The sequence below is a fragment of the Pleurodeles waltl genome, chromosome 11 (genome assembly GCF_031143425.1).
Source record: "Pleurodeles waltl isolate 20211129_DDA chromosome 11, aPleWal1.hap1.20221129, whole genome shotgun sequence".
In the NCBI taxonomy this organism is placed as follows: domain Eukaryota; kingdom Metazoa; phylum Chordata; class Amphibia; order Caudata; family Salamandridae; genus Pleurodeles; species Pleurodeles waltl.
The window spans coordinates 145267421-145290592 of NC_090450.1; the positions used below are offsets into that span (position 1 = coordinate 145267421).

General features: G+C 43.3%; 1 protein-coding gene across 2 annotated transcripts in view; it reads left to right on the plus strand.

Annotated features, from left to right (window-relative positions):
• Positions 1 to 23172, plus strand: part of PLCH1 (phospholipase C eta 1) — a 783092-nt gene that overhangs the window by 77424 nt on the left and 682496 nt on the right. For both annotated transcript variants that reach the window (XM_069213310.1, XM_069213311.1), the window contains exon 2: positions 14106 to 14222. In XM_069213310.1, the coding sequence (XP_069069411.1) occupies positions 14144 to 14222 (79 nt within the window). In that variant the 5' untranslated portion in view covers positions 14106 to 14143. The remainder of the gene's footprint in view (positions 1 to 14105; positions 14223 to 23172) is intronic.

The window sequence follows — 23172 nt, forward strand, 5'->3', positions numbered from 1 at the left end:
AATGAGCAGTTGTTAGCAGAAGATAACATATGGCAATTAATTTATTATTCGGAAGGCAGCAGTTAATTACAGAAAAGCAGCACTATCCACTGCATGTTACCAAACATAAGCAATAGCTGTTTTTGAAAGTGAATTACATCAAACTGCATATAATGTTTTTACAGCAAAGTACTAGCTGCATATTGGGTTGAAATTTTTCACTTGAGACTACATTTATACTAAATATTTACAACCATACTAGTTCATAATGAGGAAAAGGATTTCAGCTATTTAAGGGATGGTTAATGGTAAGACAATTTAAGGAAAAAATACCCTTTGCCCTATGTTAAAAGGGTCCTGAAATCCATCTTGGAGTTAAATGACCATATAAAGAAACTTTCCCACTTCCCTGTTCTTTTATATGGTCACAGAATGTGTCTGTGAATTGCAGTATTCATATAATGTACGGCAGCAATAACTTTTTCCTATAAAATTATATTAGCTCTGCTGTTATGCATTTTTAAAGCCTTAAATGTGTGTGTTCCATATTTTGCTCCAGGACATGCTCAAAAGATAAATCAGATAGTTAGGCTGACTGTCCCTTTTAGGATGCAAAAAAGATTTGGATAATGTTCAAAGTCGATTGAGGCCTCTTTTTTGTGGAAATCCCAACCCTCCCCATTGAAAATCTCTTTTGCTGTCAATTGCTGCTTTAGATGTATGACTTAATACATTTGTTATTTTTCATGTTAATTAAACCTGCCTGGATTTTTTGCTGTCCGATTTCCACTATCTTTGCACAGGTTTTCAGTCATCCTTAAATATCATTTTGGTTTTGAAATTAGTTTCTATGTAGTTTCAATAAAAGAGTGAGAATGGCTTTAAGGAAGACTCCACTAACCTTTTGGTAATAATGATTGGGTTATGTTTCTTTTAGCAATTATGTTTAAGTTAATATTTGACTACTGTGGTTTTAGAAAGGGCATAATGCAGTGATGAATCTCCTGTAGCAACAGTATGTATTCTGGTGCGTGCAGTTACCAATATAAACCCTCACATGTGTGTGGTGCAGACTACATCTACATTTGTGCCATCCTAGGTTTCATAGTGTTTCTTGCTTATTTTTCAGTAATTGGCAAATAGTTCCCCACCTTGGTTTTGCCACCAAAGTATTTTAGTTTTATCTGCACCAGGAAGCTGTAGGGACTTTTTGTTGACCTCTACTTGTATCATGTTTTGCTTTATAGGGTGTTTGAAGTGCGCCCTGGCATAAGCTGGTTATGTTCTAAGATGATTATATTGTTAAGTGTCTCGTTTGTTTTTTCTGTTTCCAATTAATTGCCTGAAATATTTAGTACTTAAATGCTTGAGGCAGCTTAATACACAGTAAAATTATTTTGTGTAAAAGTTTTTGGTCATTAAAATAGAAACAAAAATATAAACAGATCCTGAAAATCATTCAGATGCACAAACTAAGTTTTAGCAGGACTTCAGTACACTTTTTTCCTAGCGTTAGTACACACCGAACATGTTGCACATTTGCGAAATATGCTTTGTAACATTTCAGCTATTCATTGAGCAAAGTGAAGAGGTATTCTATATGACAGACATTTGCTTGGGCCTCCTGAATAACAAACCAGATATACCTAACAGAAAACGGATCTGTGATATGATAAAACAGCTCAACTGAGAGCCCACAAAAAACATTCACATTTAGTGAATTCTAATTGTGGGATATTTGTTCAGTGAGAAAGCAGCTTATTTAAAACAAAACAATTTTACACAATATTTCCACTGTAGCATCTATTAAGTCTTTGTTATCTATGGGCAATTTTTCTGCTACTTAGAATACTATACTGTACACTTTTTTTCAACACCATTGATTGTGCTATTAATTGATTATGTAATTATGATTCTAAACTTGAATGTTATTCTTGCTATTGTTCCCATCCCTCACACTTTCTTTTCCCTATGCCCCTTCTAAAGATAATGAACTAGGATGAGTGGGCCAGTGTTATGGTCTTCAGCAGGGACCATGCTTTACATCGGCCAAGTTGAAGACCTAGGCAGGACATAGTTTCTTTTAAGTCAGTGGTATTTGTGCTTCCTTTGATCACAAATTCCATCTCCACACATTGACCTTAAAATTGCTTTCCTTGATGATAGGTGTATTTTACAGAACGTTTTGGTGACTTTAACCTTCTTCAGCCTTTAAAGGCTTGGCTTAGGAATGCTTTAGCTCTCTTATTGGGCATATCTAAGAACCTCTCCTCATTCCCTTTGGCTTCATGTGCCAACAGAACATACTTCTTTATCATGGCCTTGCAACAGAGCGTCCTTAAACAACTAACATGTCTTTATAACCACCATAAAACTTCTTCTCTCCCCCACAATACATTACTGTTAAATCATCAAGCACTTACCATCCCTACCATACACTAACTAGAAAACCACAAACCTAACATCTTCACCTAAAGCTGACTTTGAATCATTAGTAGGTGCTCAGTTAACACAGTTTCACTACTACATCCAACATACCCCACCCCATCACAGCTACCTGCCAGTAGCACCTCTTCACCACACATGTAGATAGTTATCCCACCTTCACTGTAGAGCTCTCACATTTTCATATTGGTTGCTGTTCAGCAGTGCATAGTGCACAGCCTTAAGCCAATCATCATGGCAACATCAGAAAAATTAATATGATAAGCTGTGAGGCCTATTTGAATTATATAGTTTCCAAATTAAACAAAGCTGAGACATGGGCATGTGAGTGATGTGAATATTTTAAGTAGATGTGTTTTTGTTTTTTTACACTTATTCCATAAAAACTGCATGTGAAACCTAAGTTGTAGACACGGATTGGAAGTGAGTATATTTTTTGTGAACACTGCCTCTTTGTTATTATTGTATGGCGTTTGTACAGCATTCCGTCTGCCATTACTGTCTTCGTGGAGCTTTTGGCTCTCTAAGAGTCCCCCAGTGTGTGTAGTTAAACTGGTTCCACCACAGACCGGAGTCGGAGTTATCCTGATGACATGTTCTTAGAGTTGAGTTCTGATCGGTCCCTGGATGCGTGTTGCAGTTATTGTCAATGAATTCTCAGTGTGTGATTTTTGGTATCTGACTGAGAAGTTTACTGCTCGATGGCATTTACCAGTTGCCTACTCATTTCTAAAACAGGCAACACACTCTTTGCCGAGTTACAAGAGAGTGAGTCTAGGCTAGTTGTTCTTAACCAGTGGTCCGAAGACTGCTGGGAATCCACAAGGCCTACTCGGGGGGCCTGCAACTGTTATACAAAGTTAATTAATACTAAAATGAACACATTAATTCAATACACTTAATGAGTAATATACAAATAAAGAAGTAATAATGAACATTTTAAAACGTTTTCGGTATTTGTTTGTGAATTAACGTGGAAATGTAAAATATGCATGTATGGTGGACAGTGTGGCTGTCATTCGTATTTTGATATCACGTTTAATATGAAGCCATTATGCATTTATATTAACATTAATTTTATTAACATGAGTTTTCTTTATTTGCATTTATGAAAAACAATGACAACTATACTGATCAGTGAGGTCATCAATACGCTGAGTAAGCGCAACATAATATGAGGCACATGAAGGTCTGGTATCCTGCAAACGCAGAGCTCCATATAAAGGCAAACAAACTCTAGTGACCACAATGGTATCTAATTCGCATCAATGTGACCTCCATGTGGAAACAGACAGGGGAGGAAGCAAACAAAGGGGAAAGAAAAAAGAATAGTATGTAGCAGAGGGGGAGGGAGGGGAATAAGGACATTGCAGCCATCCGGACGCCGATATGAATATGCATAATGATACAATAGTATATCAGGGGAGTATAATTATGACACACGTGGGGTGTTAAACTACTGTACGCTGGTCGGTGATCAGTTCTCCAAGAAGGAGCATGGGGGGGCCCATATATCCTTTGGTCGGGATACCTCCGGCATAAGGTCCCAGTATATCATCAGTTGTTCCTGACAATATGAAGCATCACTCAGCCATTCAGCCCGGCAGGGAACTCTGCGCCTCCCCCAGCACATAGCAACTCTGCGCTTGGATAACAGAAGTAGTAGTCCTGTCAAGCGCCTGTGCGCAGCTAGTAGTTTCTCAAAGTATCCCAACGGGGCAAGCTTGGGGGTGCACGGCAGGCGGACCTCAGTCATCTCCTCAATCGCCAGCAGCACCTCCGTCCAATGCACACACAGCGCCGGGCAGCTCCACGCCAGATGCAAGAAGTCTGCATCAGGGGTCATGCATCTCACAGAATGCGCTTCGTCCCGAAGACCCATATCCTTCAACCTAAGAAGTGTGTAATATAAGCAATGTAGGAAGTTAAAATGTATGAGGCGCAGTTTGTAATTGGGGGACAACTCGCGCATATGTAAGCAGCAGCACCGCCACTCTTCGTCGGCAATGGTTTTCTCCATGTCCACCTCCCATGGGGCTTTAGCATTGGTCTAGGTCTCCTCAGCCTCACGCTGCATGCAAACATATAACCTGGTAATGAGCCTGCGCGGGGATTGCAATTGATACAGAAGTTTTAGTGCCCCACATACCACAGGAATTGGAGGAAAGCTATGGTAACGCGGGCGAAGCATAGCTCGGATCCTAACGAAGAATAGTTGGTGCAACGAGGTGTCGAGCTCACCACCAAGTGCAGCCTCCGAGGAGATGAATCTCCCATCTGGAAACCAGGATCCCAGAGAAGTCAAGCCGGTCTCATGGAGAAACTCACATATCTGGGCATCCTCCGACAGCCGCATGTCGCCCACATCCAGAACCGGTATTGAGGGGGCAAAGATCTCCCCCCCCCCCCCCCCAGCCATGCGTCGCGCCAACGCCGCCCAGGCTCTCGCCGTACACGTCACTGTATCGACCCCACGCGGTCTGGGCCTTGGTGGCCCAACCAGCATCCTCTGTAGGCTATCCGGCCATACAGCATAATTTTCAGGTGCTAATTGAGGTAGGTATCGGATAGGGTGCAGCCTGAAATCTGCAAAGTGGGCCTGAGTACAATGGTAGTATAGTTCTAGGTCTGGGGCCGCCAGTCCGCCCGCTCAAACGGAAGTGTCAATTCTTCCCAGGTTATTCTAGGTTGTCGACAAGCCCAGGCCAAGGTTACAAGAGCAGAAGAAAGCCTTTTCAGAAAACTAACAGTGAGAACAAGAGGCATATTGATAAAGAGATACAAAAACTTGGGCAGTACAACCATTTTCGCTATTGTAATGAGACCTGTCAGTGAAAGCGGCAGTGAGCGCCATGCCTCTACCTTTTCTTCCAACCACGTAATGCCTTGCCATGATTAGCTGACCAAAGCGTGTCAATGTCTCTGCTTACCCATATACCCAGATATCGCACTAGTCCCTCAGTCCATCAGATGGGACATCTAGAGGGGAACTGTACATTAGCCTCGGAAAGGGTCATCACCACAGATTTAGACTAGTTAATGGTGATCCCGGATATCTGCCCAAATCCAACTATCTCATCCAGCAGGGCATCAAGATGCAGTTGTGGATCTCGAACATACAGGGCGACATCGCCCGCGTACATAGATATCAGATAACCAAATCATAAATGAAGTTAGAGGGTTTTATTATAGCCTTAGAACCCGCCGTAGTGGGCTCTACCGGCCATTAAAGGTCCGCTCTTGTGTTAAAGGCCCGAGCCAAAGGCGAGGGCCTTTAACATGGGAGACAGCCTTTAATGGCCAGTTGAGCCCGCTACGGCGGGTTCTAAGACTATTGGAACATTCTGCCACTCAGGGCCAGAATGCTCTATTAAATAAAACAAATTCCTCACGAAGCCCGAGGGGATTTCTGTGAGGCTTTGTTCACAGCTGTTGTTGTGAACAAAGAGAACATTGGAATGTTGGCTCAGGGCTTTTACCGGCCAGTAAAAGCGCGGAGCACTCCATTGTCTGCAATGGAGATCCGAACATTCCAATGTTCTAATAACAATTGGGTAACCAAATCTTCTGAAGAAACCTAAACAGATTAGCATAAGACAAAACCAAAAACTCATTTACAGCAATGCAGAAAATCTATACCAATACCTGACGCTCAGAAAATAGTTGTTGGCCAGGCCTCTCACACATGAATGCAAGTTAAAAGTATTTATGTAAATCTATGGACAAATAGGAAAATCTCCAGAAAATCGGGACTAAAAAAGGAGAAAAATCTATGTAGAAAAAAAGCATGAGGGTAAAAAAAACGAGGAGCAGAAATAAGGCAAAAATTAATGGGGAAATTGAAAAGGTGTCAGCATTTCAGAAGATCACTTAAGAGTTTTCTTAGAGAGTCAAACAAAAGCCTACATCACACTCAACAAAGCCTGCGGACAAAGGGGAAAGTCAGAGGGCTGTACCTTTCAAAGTCCAGGGGAAGCCTGCCCAAAATCAATCAGTGAAAGCCCTAGTTAACACCACAAAATCCAATTATGTAACACCATCGAAATCACACCATCATGAGCTCCATTTTAATCTGCTGTCCCAGGGTGTAACTTGCAGCATTAGCTCCTTTTCTCATACCAGTCCTGAGAACGCTGTTGTTCTTGGTCCCTGGACATTGATTGCAACTTGTACGAATAAGGGACAGTCATCTAAAACTTAGTCTCTAGGTATTCTCCTTCCAAGGTTTTTCTCTCAGACGCTATTAGTAAAACAGCAACACATCTATTTCCACAATAACATTTTGGGTGAAAACTGCAATTTAATGACACGTTAACAGAAAATGGAAATCAGTCCCTTTAAAGAAATTCAGGCCTAGTTATGGGAATTTTAAAAAAATATGCACCAATTTAGCTTTATAGCCCATCTTAGCAGGCTATGCTGGCCATTAAAGGCCCGCTTCTTCATTAAAGGTCCGGGCCGAAGGCGAGGGCCTTTAACAAGGGAGCGGTCCTTCAATGGCTAGTATAGCCCAGCTACGGCAGGCTAGAAAACTATTTTAACATTCTGCCTCAACAGGGTAGAATGTTCTACTTAATAAAACCAAGGCCCCTCGCAGCCTGAGGGGTTTGAGATCCCCCTTGGGCTCCTTGAGGCTTCTGTTCACAGCTGTTGCTATGAAAGACAAACATTGAAAAATTGGAGCTCCGGGCTTATACCAGCCATTAGAAGCCTGGAGCTACTCTATTGTCTCCAATGGTGTGCTCAACATTCCAATGTTCCAATTTGCATTTCATTTCATGGTAAACTGTGCACAAATTTCTACAATAATATAAATGATAGTTACATAGATTCAAATAGAATTTCAGAATACATTTAAAATAAATGCAAACCTTTACTAATACATGAGCTTGGATGTTGTTGGGAAGTGCATTTCAACATGAAACTATCGCACATTAATGCACACATCACACAAATTGTTATTGTTTCTAATTCAAATAACAGGAGGATGGTTATGAAATTATGTTCAATGATTACATTTCATTTAATATGATTCAGGCACACTGGATACATTTTCCCAATACTACAGTGAATGCACTTCATTATTAATGTAGAGTTCACAACTTTACATTAGTCAAATGTTAAGCACGCATTTTGTCTGGTTATGAATACTTATAAATCATGATTGTTATGTCAGTGGTAACGACAAAATCCAGTCCCCCCCCAATGATGGTGAATCAAGCCATCACATCAAACTGTAATCTCTTAGAGAGACAAATGCAACTATCTTAGAGGTTTATCCAGGAAAGATCTTCTGGAGTGCTCTAACTGCTTCATGTAATAATATTTGCTTCGTCTAGTTCCAAGTTCTATGTCTGCTCTTCTCTCCTTTGCTCTTTTCTTCATGCATACTCTCTTGTCTCCCTTGTAAAGTCCAAATATGATTTATCCACAAACAGCAATTCTCAACAGATTTTTCAAGATACTTCCAATTACTCGAATTTCTAAATCATTTGCCAATAGCTGAAAATCACCTATTGCTTCTAACTCTTTTAAATCTCCTTTCAAATAATTAATGTTCTTGATGAAGTTCTTCAATGCTGTACTTTTTCCAGAAATGTAAGTACAACATTGTTGAAGTTTTAACATCCGTCAGACTCCACCCTCGTTTGCAAGAAGGATGCCTAATTCAAGCCTGTTTTGCAAAACCATCGATATTATGGCAACCATCTCAGTATCGACAATCAATAAGGCAGCTGTTGTACTAGTGGCCAACATATCTACATTGGTGGATAACTTTCTTATCTTGATATTCATGATCACTCCTACAGATGGAATCAAGATACCAAAAATATCTTCTACAATTTCCGAACTACCAGCACCTATTTTAGTTCTGGTATTTGTTTTCTATAAAGGATCACTCAAATGTTCCACATGGTAAATCATTGGAAAACTATACCTAAATAACATATGCCATACCACCCTTTTGGCAACCTAAAATATCCATGATCTCCACAAATGAAATATACTTCTGGTGTAGCAGGAACACGTCCTGACAACATAAAGGTCCAGCTGTTTTTTAATACTAATTTGCGATCACGTTCACTCTTTCCCATAATCTTTGTGTCAGTTGTTGATCTCTCTCTCTCTATGTATGCATAGTTTTCTTCTATGTTTTTCAAATCAAGTGTCAAAGCAGCTTGATTCCGTGCAGTCGAATGTTTCTTTTCTTCTCAATCCCACTTATGTTCCAACAAACCTTTCTCTATTCTAGATTTCATTTCTCATATTCAACTCAATTCAGGAAATCCTTCTCAACTATTGTCAAGGCGCATATTAGGTTGTTTCGCTGAGCATAAACTGTAACTTATGACATAGTTGGTTCAATGTTCCTCACCTTGGGATTCTTGTTCAAGTGTTTTAGAATAGTAACTTCTGAAAAGACCAAATATTCAAATTGGAATAATAATTGGAAATGTTCTTGTTCATACAGAAGGCTCATCAGCAGGCTACAAGTAACACCATAAGTCAAAGAAATATTGTGATGCGTTATTCCTTCATTAGCTGATGTAGGTAATTGCGTACACACATAGCAATCATATGCATCCATAGCGTCAATGTAATCATAAAGCAATTTATAGTATACATTTGATGAGCAATCTCCTCTAGAAGTGTCTACATGTTTCTCCTTCTCACTCAATGAATGCATTCTATTATCAGAAGGAAATGTGATTTCAGGGTCACTTGTAGATTTAACGTTTTCTACTCTAGAATGTGTAGGTGAGCTTACTTAAACAAGCAAAGCAATCAGTATTATTATTGTTACAACTAACACTCCTGTACATATATATCTGCACATATTATTATTGTTGTTTCTAGATTCCATGGTTTCTCTCTATTCAGACCTTTTTAGTACAATGCAGCAGTAGCAGCAGCAATAGCCACTTCAGTCTCTCAGTTGAGCAAAGCAATGGCAAGAAAATTCAAATGTTAATTGCAATCTTTGTTAGTCTTTGTTACCCTACTCCGTGTTCTCCTAAATTACAACTTTACGATGAACTTTGCAGACATGGAGGTTGATACTTTTCTTTATTCTCTACAAAGCCTGTTAATTGCCACTAGTAAATGCACAGTTCAAATTCACTAGCAATCACATCCAGGACATAATGTCTTAATCTGTATAGAGGTAATTCAGTTTCAAAGCTCAGTTCTGCCACAAAGTTAAGTTCAGGAGGCTCTACGGGATTCAAATTGTTATACCCAAAAATTCAACATTCTCTCTCCCAGTCATTGGCATCCAGATATGTCCACTCAGGTGAGGTGTACCTCCGACAGGGTACCCTTGCTCTCTGGACTACTGGCCCTTCACCATCTCTCTCACTTTGACCAGAGTCCTCAGTCTCTTCTGGAATAGTGTTGAATTCATACGTCAGACACAGCCTGTTCTGTTTGTCATTAGTCTCCAGGCACAACTTGTTTTATTTATAGAAGTAGGTCGTCGTGGCATGTAAGTTTTGCACAGTCAGCGTCTCTCAATGCGACCCCCCCTATATACCAACTTCGCCTGTTGTTTCACTCAGACACCCTTCATACCGAACATGTGCTGTCCCAGTCACTTGCTTGTCTCCAACAGCTTGAGTAACTTGTTTCCTTCATCTTACTACAACTGGCTCTTCAGGAATAGGTGCTGTTGTATCATCCAGGGGATATGGGATCTATGAGTGTCAGCTGCCTGAACTCAGTTGGGGAGACCACCACACTTCACTGCAGTGGTAGTGACCATTATCACCTGGAATGGACCCTTCCACCGCGTCTCCAAACATGTCTTGTGCACGTGCTTCTTCACCATAACTCAGACACTGGGGCTGAGGTCACAGCACTGTTCTTTTTGTGGCTGAGCTGTAGCCTCTCCAACCTGATGAGATGCAGAACGAATCACATCAGCCAGTCCTTTGTAGTAATCAAGAACCATCCCATCTGTAATGTTCACAAGTGCATTTGCAGGCATAGCTGGTAATTTCGTGGCCCTTCCCATGATGATTTCATGGGGAGACAGTCCTGTTCTATCTGGAGTACTGCGAAGACTCATCAATACAAGAGGCAATGCATCAGGCCATTTCAAAGAAGTGGAAGCACATGCTTTAGCAAGTCTGGATTTCAGCATTCCATTTAGCTGCTCAACTAGACAAGAAGCCTTGGGTCGATAGATGCAATGTAGTCTCTGCTCCACCTGAAATGCTGCATAAAGTAATTTCAGGACCACATTATTGAAAAGAGTCCTTCCATCTGACTTCCGAGAAGTCTGGAACCCGAAATGTGGAAGGAGCTCTCTTAACAACAACTTTGCTACTGTGAGACTGTCATTTCTTCCAGTCGAGTATACTTCGACCCAACATGAGAAAATACATACAACAGCCAACATGTATCTGAGTCTATTGTACACAGGTAACTCCATGAATTCTAACTGCATTATGTTGAAAGGTCCGCCTGATCTCCCTATGTGACTCAGTTACTGCAGTTTGTTTGCCTACGTTCTTCTGTTGACATGTAACACAATGTGTATGACATCAGTCTAAACCTATGATTGAACCATGTTTGTCGAAACAATCTCACCATTGGATCACGTCCCTCATGAGCTGGACCATGGTAATATCTCGCCATAGTTGGTAAAGACACGTCTTCCATCATTGAAACCCAAATATTGTCTTCAACTGTTTTGACACATCCGGCTCTAATCAACCTTGCTGTTTTGCTTCTGAAACTTCTTCCTGTAACCTCTTAACTTCCACCCATGTATCTGCTGCAGTTATTTCTCTTATCTGTTTCTTCATTTTGATATTTACCATTGAAAGCACAAGATTTAAGGCACAGTATCTGGCAGCTTCGTCTGCATAATTATATCCCACAGTAACATAGCTCTCTTGCGGCGTGCTGAGCACTTCACAAATGCAGTTCAGGCAGGCTGCTTTAATTCCTTCAAAAGATTATACACTGTCCTGCCATTCCTTATGGGATAGCCAGAGAAGGGCATGAAACCACACTGTGACCATACCTGTCAGAAGTAGTAAACAACACCAAAGCCATACTAATTATCAGTGAGAATGATCTCCATCAGCTGGTCTGAAACACAGCATGCTCTTGTAAGGGCAATCAATTCAGCCACTTGTGCCGAAAATACTCCTTGAAGTCAGGAAGCTTTGACCACACCACACCTGAGTCAGTACAGACAGCGTAGGCAGCTCTCCAGTTTCATTCATGGTCTCTTAAGCAGGAGGCTATTGACAAACATTAAAAAATATGATCCACAAAGTGCCAAATATTGTATGTCAGGTCTCACTTTGGTGCAAGGTTCAGTGACATCTAGACAGTCATGTGCAATTTCAACTTCAACATTTGAATCATTTACAGGCAAAGGCAACAAATTTGAAGGTTTCAATGTTGTTCTCTCTTTTGACACCTTCCTTGTGCCCCAAGGTATAGACTTCTCTCTTGCAGCCCCGACCAAATTGCAGTAATGTTTTATGTCATTCTCCGCTAAGTGGTTCAATAGGGCTATTGTTCTAGTCTGCAAGCTTCTTGTGTATTTTACGCCACCAATAGGTCATCAATATATTGGATCAGAACTAAATAATGGGGTGTCTCTAGGTTTCAAAGATACAATATTCAGTCAGATTCTGAAAAAGAAAGACACTCAGTAAACTCTTGCGGGACTCTGCACCTTGCCAAAACATGGCTGCCAAACAGAAAAGCGAAGAGTAATTGGCTTTCGTCATGTAATTGTATGGAGAAAATGCTTGGCAAAGGTAGATCACAGTGAACCACTCAGCCTCACATGGAATCTGAAACAAAATAGCAGCTGGTTTCGGTAACACAAGACAACAAAGAACTACAATCTCACTAATCTTTCTCACAACCTGGACAATGCAATACTTTCTAATGGGTTTCCTCAGTCCCATGATGGGCAAGTTACAGGGACTCCCCATAATCTCTTTGAGAATTCCTTGCTCAATCATGAGATCCATCAGTGGAGTAATCCGAGCAATTGTTTCAGGGGTGATGTTGTATTTTGGGATTGTGGATACTCAGCATTTTGCTTTACAGTTATCTGTACAGTTTCAATACCTTTTAATGAGATCTATTTAATTTCCTGAAAAGTAACTAACTTCAGGTAGCACTGTCTCAAATCTGCAGGTAAATCATCGCTTATCAGCAAGGGGTACAGTTTTACATTTGTCGGTTTGATTCACAATATTAAATGCAACGTCCTCATCCTCAGTGTGTATCTCTATGCCTCTGGGAATACAATAGATGGAGCAATTTAGCTTGCATAAGAGGTCAAGTCCGAACAGACTCACAGGACTTGAATCACACACCACGTTTCAGTGATTCTTTTCAAAGAACCCTATTTTAATGGGTACAGCTTCTGTGATGGGGATAGTCAGTTGTTTATTTGCAACTCATGCAACTTGAATTATTTTTCCTCAAAAGGGGTAGGTTGGGAACCTCTGCTGTTCTAATTGTAGAGTGGGTAGCACCTGTGTCAATTTAAAAATGAAACTGGGAGGCCAATCACCTCACCATCTATAAATGGACCACTCTTGTCTACCTCTAAGAACGCACCAAGTACACATTCCTCCTCCCTTCTCATGCAACGTCACTAGGATTGGTCAACATTAAAATCCTCATCTATTGGGATCTTGGGGTACTGATTCACAAAGGTATTGGCATTTGAGACTTGATTTAAATTGTATTGGGGGGACATTTGCTTTTTGCTGGGGCATCAGGGCTTGTGAAACTTGCATCGATTGACCTTGGGGCACATTCAAATTTTGCCTTTGCTGTCTCTGTGTATGCTGTCTCTGAACTGGATTGTTTACCTGAGACTGCACAAATCCTCTGTTCTGTACCTGATTCTCATTTGCCATACATATGATTCATTGTCTCTGTATAATGTGTGTGTGTGATGTAAAGCATTCTGTCTCCCTACATTGGTCCGAGTAGTGATAGAAAGGAAATGAAATACATGTGAGAGAAAAGCCATGGAGAGATGAGGACACAAGTGGAGAGTGGTAGGGCGTTAGAGGTATTGCCATCATTGTTAGCAAACCAAAACATTTTGAACCTCCGATAGAAACATTTATTCCCCATATGTACTTTTGTGGTAGATTATCAAAATGCCTCTAGTCGTTAGACTGTGTTTTCTTTCTGACAGTTTGTAAGTATGATATTAAAAAAATAATCTGTAATGAGTCTGACTTCTTGTGGCCTAGTAGGAGTGTTAGTGCTACCTGTTGTGAGAAACTCTTTAGTTTTGTTACTGCAATGCCAGGTGGCTAGAGATATTTTTCTGTAATAAAGCACGAGGTGTGTACCCTGCCTGGACATTTAAAAATTGTAAGATTGTAAAGTGCCTCAGTGAGTTGAACATTCGCTGCTAACTTATTCTGTGGCTTGCAGATCACTAAACCAAATCCTTCTGAGGTTGGTAAATTGAGTACCATTGCATAATGCAATAGTATCACCATTACATTACATTACATTACTTAAAACAGCATAAATGTAGTAGGGCAAATTATTATTATTGCCTTTGTTATTATTATTAAACTTAAATTGTTTCATTTTTTCACTGCTATGAGCATGTTTTGTATACTGAGGTTTCTTCACTGCTCTAATCCAACTTGCATTTGTCGCCCCCTTTACAGAACTCCCTTTTGGATGGTGAACACACACGCCTCTCACAATGAGTTACTGGAGCCTGGATAAGAGATGTCATGTGCAGTACTGCAGACACTTTCTATCAGATAATGGTGCATTTCATGGTAAGTGAGTGTACTATTTTCTTCCTTTTTTCCAAAGCAGATAGATATAATGTCGCAACTTATGTTTGAGTGGAGAGAAGAGCTTTTATAGTTGTGCTTTACAGGTAGATCACAGGTGGATTGCGAGTGGTTGTTTTGAGCACAGAGGTGGCATGAAAGTATGGAAAATGTTACTTTTACTATCTGTAAGTTACTTTTGCTATTGTCCTAGTTTAGTCTGTGTTGTGGTGTATTTTCTTTTCGGTGATCTTTACTTTTTTCTGATATTCTAGCTTTTTATTTAGTTTTGTGGTGTGAATATGTTTTGGGTGATAGCTAAGAATAAGGGAACATGATCAAAAGTAAAAAAGTATTAAACCATTAAATATGGTGCTTCATGTTGGTTGTTAAAGTATGCAGAGTTTGAAGTATGGATATGATGTAGACATACTGATTTGCTCAATGCACCTTTTTTTAATGTGATCTAATAGCTCTTAGGGTTTAACACTCCTGAACGGGTGGAGTGCTGTAATCCATATCTGGTAGTGTATCGCTGCATGTAGATTATGAAGTGTGCGTGCTCCACTGCTGTATTCCTAATCACATTCATGGGCTAGAGTACTGAAGGAAATCACAGAGACATGATGCAGCTTTGGTCTTTGGACGCCGAGTGCATGGCTTGTGTGGCAGAGCATTTTATTTAATATCATAAATAGGTCCTGGACGAAGCTAACAACTAAGGTGGCATTCACCTGGTGTATGGCACATGTTTAATTCAACACTAGCTGCACAAAATCTACATATAGTGCCCCCCTTCCCCTTGATTGTTGAAAAAACAGTAATGCTTGTTACAAGTTTAACAATCTCAGTGAGTGAACTTGTGTTTCTTTGATCAGTTCTCCAGGTTCGCAATGCCTCTCCCTTAAGATGTCTTTTCCTAAGTCTTCAATCAATCAATCAATCAATCAATCATGGTATTTATAAAGCGCGCTATGTACCCGTCAGGGTTTCGAGGCGCTGAGGGGGGGGGGGGGGGGGGGAGCGCTGCTGGATTAGCGGTCGAAGAGCCAGGTCTTGAGGAGCCTTCTGAATGTGAGGAGGTCCTGGGTCTGGCGAAGAGATGTGGGGAGAGAGTTCCAGGTCTTGGCGGCGAGGAAGGAGAAGGATCTGCCGCCGGATGTCTTGCACTGGATTCGGGGTACGATGGCGAGGGCGAGGTTGGCGGATCGGAGTTGACGTGTTGGAGTGTAGAAGTTGAGTCTGGTGTTGAGGTAGGAGGGTCCGGTGTTGTGAAGTGCCTTGTGAGCGTGGGTCAGGAGTTTGAAGGTTATCCTCTTGTCTACCGGGAGCCAGTGGAGTTCCTTTATGTGAGGGGAGATGTGACTTCGGCGAGGTATGTTGAGGATCAGTCGGGCGGAGGCATTTTGGATACGTTGGAGGCGTTTGATGTCTTTGGTTGGTATGCCTGTGTAGAGTGCGTTGCCGTAGTCAAGTCTGCTGCTGACGAGGGCCTGGGTCACCGTCTTTCTGGTTTCTGTTGGAATCCACTTGAAGATTCTGCGGAGCATTCGAAGGGTGTTGAAACAGGAGGAGGAGACGGCGCTGACCTGTTTGGACATGGTGAGGGCGGAGTCCAGGATGAAGCCGAGGTTTCTTGCGTGGCTGGCAGGGGTGGGTGGGAGTCCGAGGACGGAGGGCCACCATGAGTCGTTCCAGGCCGAGGGAGTGCGTCCGAGGATGAGGACTTCCGTCTTGTCGGAGTTGAGTTTCAGGCGGCTGTTGTTCATCCAATCGGCGATGGATTTTAGTCCCTCGTGGAGGTTTGTTTTGGCGGTGAGCGGGTCTTTGGTCAGGGAGAGGACGAGCTGGGTATCGTCGGCGTAGGAGATGATGCTGAGGTGGTGTTGGCGGGCCAGTTGAGCGAGGGGGGCCATGTAGACGTTGAACAACGTGGGACTGAGGGAGGATCCTTGGGGGACGCCGCAGATGAGGTTGGTGGCTTTGGAGCGGAAAGGGGAGAGACGGACTCTCTGCGTTCTGTCGGAGAGGAAGGATGAGATCCAGTGGAGGGCTTTATCTTGGATGCCGGCTTCTTGGAGGCGGGTCAGTAGGGTGCGGTGGCAGACGGTGTCAAAAGCGGCTGATAGGTCGAGGAGGATGAGGGCTGAGGTTTCGCCGTTGTCCATTTGATGTCTGATGTCATCTGTGGCGGCGAGGAGGGCAGTCTCAGTGCTGTGGTTTCGTCTGAATCCGGATTGTGAGGGGTCCAGGATGGAATTGTCTTCGAGGAAGTGGGTGAGCTGAGTGTTGACGATCTTCTCGATGACTTTCGCTGGAAAAGGGAGGAGAGAGATCGGACGGAAGTTTTTGAGGTCGTTGGGGTCAGCCTTGGGTTTTTTGAGGAGGGGTTGGATTTCTGCGTGTTTCCAGCTGTCCGGGAAGGTGGCAGAAGTGAGGGATAGGTTGATGATCTTGCGGAGTTCGGGGGCGATGGTGGCGTTGGCTGAGTTGAAAACATGGTGGGGGCAGGGGTCCGTGGGGGAGCCTGAGTGGATGGTGTTCATGGTTGCTATGGTTTCTGCCTCGTCCACGTGGGTCCAGGCGGTGAGGCGGCAGTCGCGGGAGGAGACGTCAGGGGTGAGGTCTGGCGGTGGACCGGTGATGAAGCTGTCGTGGATGGTGGTGATTTTCTGGTGGAAAAAGGTGGAGAGATCGTCGCAGAGTTTCTGGGAGGGCGGGATGTCGTTGGAGTTGGCTTTCGGATTGGAGAGTTCCTTCACGATGCCGAAGAGTTCTTTGCAGTCGTGGGCGTTGTTGTTGATGCGTTCGGTGAAGTGGGCGCGCTTGGCGGTGCGGATCCGTTGGTGGTGTTCGCGGTTGGCGTTTTTGAGGGCGGCGAGGTTGTCGGGTGTGCGTTCTTGGATCCATTTCTTTTTGAGCTTCTGGCAGTTGCTTTTGGAGGTGGTGAGATCGTCTGTGAACCAGGCTGGTTTTTTCTTTCCTTGGATGGTGGTGGGTTTCTTGAGAGGGGCAAGGGTGTTGGCGCAGTCGAGGATCCATTGATGGAGGTTGATGGCGGCTGTGCTCGGGTCGATTGCGTCGGGTGGAGGGTTGTTGCTGAGGGTGCTGGTCAGTTGTTCTTGGGTGACTTTGCCCCAGCGGCGGTGGGGAGGTAGCTGGATGCGGTGTTGCTCTGTGGTTTTCTTATAGGTGAAATGGACACAGTGGAGTTCGGAGGTGTGGTTGAAGGAAATGTGGTTGCTAGAGGTGAAGAGGGGGTCAAGGGTGTGACCGGCGATGTGGGTAGGCGTGTTGACTAGCTGTCGGAGACCGAGGTTGAGGAGGTTGGAGGTCAGTGACGCGGTGTTGACGTCGTTGGCATTTTCCAGATGGTAGTTCAGATCTCCCAGGAGGATGTAATCGGGGGAAGCGAGGGCGTGGGTGCTTGCAAGGTCGGCGATGGTGTCGTTGAAGGGGGCTCTTGGTCCTGGTGGGCGGTAAATGAGGGTTCCTCTGAGGGTCGTGTTGGGGTCCGTGTGGATCTGGAAGTGGAGGTGTTCTGCTGTCCTGAGGGTGTCGTCCGAGTGGGTGTGGATTTTGAGGGTAGCTTTGTGAGCGATGGCTATTCCGCCGCCGATTCCGTTGGTTCGATCTCTTCTGGTGATTTTGTAGCCGTCCGGTATGGCGATGGCGATGTCCGGAGACGAGGAGTCGTTCCACCAGGTTTCGGTCAGGAAAGCCACGTCAGGAGCAGTGGTGTCGAGCAAATCCCAGAGCTCGATGGCGTGTTTTCGTGCGGAGCGGGTGTTGATGAGGATGCAGTTCAGGTGGTTGGGGTTGGATGTTTTCGTAGTTGGAATGGTCGTTCTGGTGCAGGAGAAGTTGCAGGTACGGCAGGAAAAAGGTCCTTTCGTGTGCTTCGGGGATGCCCGGTAGCATTCAGTGGAGGGGCCGGGGTTGAAGGCGCGGAGTTCGTTGATCGAGTAGCGGATGCGGGGGGCGCGAGGGCCAGGGAGTGTGGCGCTGGGCGCGGTCCAGGCGCGGACGGGCGCAGACGGGCTTGCCCCTGGCGCGCCTCCGGCGCGCCAGCGGCGCGCCCGCTGCGCGGACGCGCAGCGCCAGCCATTAAGAAGGGAGGGGGGAGGGAGGAGCAGCTGGGAGGCGGGAGGCGGGAGGGAGCGGCAAATGGGGGCGCGAGGGGGGCGGGGCCGCAGGGAGGCAGGGAACGAGGAGCGCACAAGGGGCAGAAACACTGAAAAACGAGCAAAATACGAGCAGATACAAAAAGAAAAATCACACAAACAGAAAAACAGTATGGCACAATTTACGATCGGGGAGACAGCAATCAGGGGGGCACAAAGGGGGCAGAAGCGCCGGCGGCGAGGCGCTGAAAAAGCGAGAAAACTGAAAAAACACTTACGGGACGGCGGAAGCGGCACACGGGTCAAGCGAAGCTAGTCAGAGCCCACTAGACTCCAGGGATGAGGCGCAGGAGGATGCCTGCGGGTGGAGGAGGGCCTCGAACACGCAAACAGCAGCGTGGTCAGGGGACAGAGGCAGGAGGCAGCAGGTTGGTGCTGCGGTCGTGGGGGGCGAGCTCAGGACCTGAAACAGGTCAGAGGTCGCTCACTCGCGACGCGCAGCGCCAGCCATTAAGAAGGGAGGAGCAGCTGGGAGGCGGGAGGGAGCGGCAAATGGGGGCGCGAGGGGGGCGGGGCCGCAGGGAGGCAGCGGCAGGGAACGAGGAGCGCACAAGGGGCGGAAACACTGAAAAACGAGCAAAATACGAGCAGATACAATAAGAAAAATCACACAAACAGAAAAACAGTATGGCACAATTTACGATCGGGGAGACAGCAATCAGGGGGGCACAAAGGGGGCAGAAGCGCCGGCGGCGAGGCGCTGAAAAAGCAAGAAAACTGAAAAAACACTTACGGGACGGCGGAAGCGGCACACGGGTCAAGCGAAGCTAGTCAGAGCCCACTAGACCCCAGGGATGAGGCGCAGGAGGATGCCTGCGGGTGGAGGAGGGCCTCGAACACGCAAACAGCAGCGTGGTCAGGGGACAGAGGCAGGAGGCAGCAGGTTGGTGCTGCGGTCGTGGGGGGCGAGCTCAGGACCTGAAAAAGTCTTCAGATGGAAAAAGTCTTCAGATGGAATGTTGTAGTTTACATAGGTCTTAGTAGCTGTGCATCATTACACATACATGGCTGCACTAACTGATCTCATAGGTTCAATGTCATTGTATTGTTGTTTTTGAAAAAAGATGTCCAGTTTCTAAACACCAACTGCCCAGATGGGGCATCAGCAACAACTTGAGGTGAAATAAAGTCTATTTTTATTCCACTGCACCGTGATGAGTGTTTGGGTACCATGTAATAACTAAAGACAACTAAATAACCACATTTTAAATGTCTTTCCATCTTTTCTGTTAGTACTGGAAAAAACATACACAGCTTTGAAATTGAAACTACCTCTCTGGCAAATAGTGGTTTGGACGTTAATGTGCGGTGCTATGTGCTCTCTGTCCTCACAATACCCAAGGTTTACTTCACTGCATGGGTCCTTTGTCCCCCTTTTGGAGTCTGGCTTGACAACAAAGTTGTTGCCAGACGATTATGTGAATATCACCAGGAGAGGGACTTGGGCTCCAGCCACATGTTGGGAGTTCAGGAGTACACGTTTTGATTGGGCAGACGTTGCAGGCTTCCATAAAAAAGTGCCCTCCACAAAGATGTGATCATTTCTTTATTTATGCAGCTGTCTGTGCTTGAAATGTCAGTGGCACACACATGCCATTGCAATGCTATTAAAGTGTCTTAGATTACTAGATAATTTTTGTTTCTTTCTGACAGTAGCACAGATCGGTGGAGGGCAGTCATTACCTTACATGCATTGGCAAGCCTGACCTATTAGCATTGCCAATGCTAGTTTCACTTACATAAGCAAAATATCAATTTTACATAACTCAATTGCACGTTTTTCTTTTTATTATCTAAACCCAAAACCAGCAATATAAAACCCTCGTTTTTTTCTGCATTCCACAAACTTAACATTTACCTGTTTTTATCTGTAATTTAGACACAAGGTGGCAGCAAAGTACTACAAATATATAAATGAGCCACTTGAATACCGAACTTCCTTTCATATTTATTTTTTTACCGCAGTGATCAAATAAAAACCTTAAAGAATTAAATGAATTACATTTTTATTGTGACTGTACTTCTCCTAACATTTTCTTGGCAGATGCAAATGGAAGCAGGCGTTCCTTTTAGAGGTTCCGAAGGTAGTGACACTACTTTTTTAGTGTAAGTTGAAAGCCCACACACTCCCCCCAGTCCCTCACACAGCACAACCCCCACAGACCCCCTCCCACCACTACAAAAGCAAGTATTTTGAAAGCCAACGGGACAGGCTTTAATGTGATAACGCGCGAAAAACACACATTTACAAATGATATGTTAGCACATTAATGCCAAACCAATTGGCTTATCCATTGCTGGTTTTGTTTGCAAATTATTTTAATTCATTCATTTTTATTTGTATTTAGTTGTGATCCCTTTGACATTCTTTGTATCTGTTTCTGTGAATTTGTCCTTCACCATCACGTGTCTGTACGCCCTTTTTGGTTTGGCTGCATACAATGGGAGACAGCCTGTACCTGATCTGATATCCACACCTTAGCAACGCCCTCCTCCACACTTCTGTGACTCCCTACTGTGCTCTGCCCTCTGGCCTGCCAACGACCATCTTTTAATAAAAATGGTTGTGCCAGTACTCGCCCTCCTGCCTTGGTCCACATAATCACAGAGCCAGGTGCGTAGGCTTTTTATTGTTGTACTTTTTATGAGCCAGGTTGCACAGCGCCAGAGATGCTGTGCAGCAAGACTAACACAATTCGGAAAGCCAGTATGTCCAACGGGTGAGAGCTGTTGCTTTGCTAAATCTTGTTCTTTAACTGTTTTATTGCTGATGAACTGTGACAAAACGTCCTTATATCGCACAAAAGCACACAGCAAGGACAATTCTGAATCTCAAGAACAGATGAAAAATTCTGGTGCACGTCCTAGTCTGAGCTTCTACTTTAGCACAGCCCTGATTTTCAAAGGCTTTGGGCCTCAGGAACTACCATAGCTGACATAGACAAAGAGGGAGTTAGCTGAAGGTCTTGAAATGCAGATTTGTTTGCATAACAATCAAACTATTGTCTACCTAAACCATTCTTTCTTAGGGGTATGAAATTCAGTTTACCGGACAGCAAGTATTACCTACCAAAGATATAAAAGCAACTAAAATCTGTTGTCTAGTGTGACCTAACCCTAGTTCACAGTTACACATGATTTAATTTATTTCACAGAATTAATAACGCAAATACATAGGATAAGTGCAAGAAACTTGGAGAGATAGTTCACAAACTTGTTTAGAGTTTTATATCTGCTTATGAGATTATTGCTTATCGGTTTAAAACATAGCCTATTAAAAGACAATGCTATGTTATTGCCAACAAAATAACAGGGCTAAAATATATGGACTGAAATTTATAGGGTATAAAACTAAAATAAGCACTGGATCTTATGCAAAATTAAGTGAAAAATAATAAAGCCAATACTTCATTTTTGGAACAGTTGTATGGACTCTCTGTAGACCTTGTAATTGACAACTTAAATCAAGAATATTGGTGCCCTCGACCTTTAACCTGTAAATCTTAAAATTTTAGGTCTCTAAATACATTTTCAGTTGTACGTGCAGCCATTTTCCACATTGAATGGAATCAGTATGTCTGTAATCTAATTTGGCTATCAGAATTTTTTTTTTTTTTAATCTATGAAAGAGAGTATGCCGGCACCAATTGAATTAGTTAGTACTGTTAGTCCTGCCTCAGTACAGCTTACTCCCAAATGACTGTTAATTGTATACTTTGCTTAGACGAATGCCACAATCTTCGCTGGATACACCACGATGGAATGTTAAACCTACACCACTGTGATGCACTTTCCCCTGGGAATAACCTTCACAAATCTAGTGGGTATTGATTCAAAAAATGAGTTCACTAGTCAAAATGACCAATAAAGAAAAAAGTGGCATAGAAAATGGATTTTGAAAGTGGGACTTTCAGTGGTGCTGAAGTGCTGCTGAAAGTTTGCCTCTCTCAGGTTTTTGCGCAAAATAAAAATTCAAGTTAGCAGCTGTTTAATCAGTAGATGACCGTTCACAGTGAGTTCTCCTGTTTCAGCCTTCACCTGTGCAGAGGACCAATAAGGATGTTTACCACCCCTTCTACATAGTGACTTGTGTTTGATAATTGACGTGACTACCACCAATCAGGATTTAGCTCTGAAATATGTGGCGAGTCTGAATTTTGTGGAAAAACTATTTTAGATTGAATATTAACCTAGGATTCAGATTGCGAAACCCTACCTGCCAATACTCTCCTGTAGTATAAAAGATGATTTTCTCAATGTGACATCCACGTGATTTGGAATCAGTGACTTTGTAAAGATTTCGAGAATATCCATTTCCTAATCATTGTTTGTTTTCACTCCTGCCACTCTCATAATAGCAATTACTAATGTCTTAGGATCTAAACACGTCATAACGTTCTGCAACGTCTGTAATGAAAGATCATTCATAAATACATGTATGTTTCTTAGTCATACGATGTATGTTTTCCTGTAAGCCTGTACTAGGTGTAGGGCTGACCCCACTGTAATTCACATGTATGTGCCCAAGCGTCATGATGAGGACAATTTAGCAAAAAGATAGTTGAGAAACAAAACATTAAATGCATTGTTAAACACGAGGACTTCCAGGTTTTCTGGATATATGTTCAGGTGGTTATAGGTTCTAATATGAGTAAAGGTACTTTATTGAGGCTTTTTTCAATTGTGGTAGAACAGTAAAGCAAACAAACCAAGACAGGTGTGAACAAACTATCTCAATTTTACAAACAAAAGAAAGATTCATTGTATAG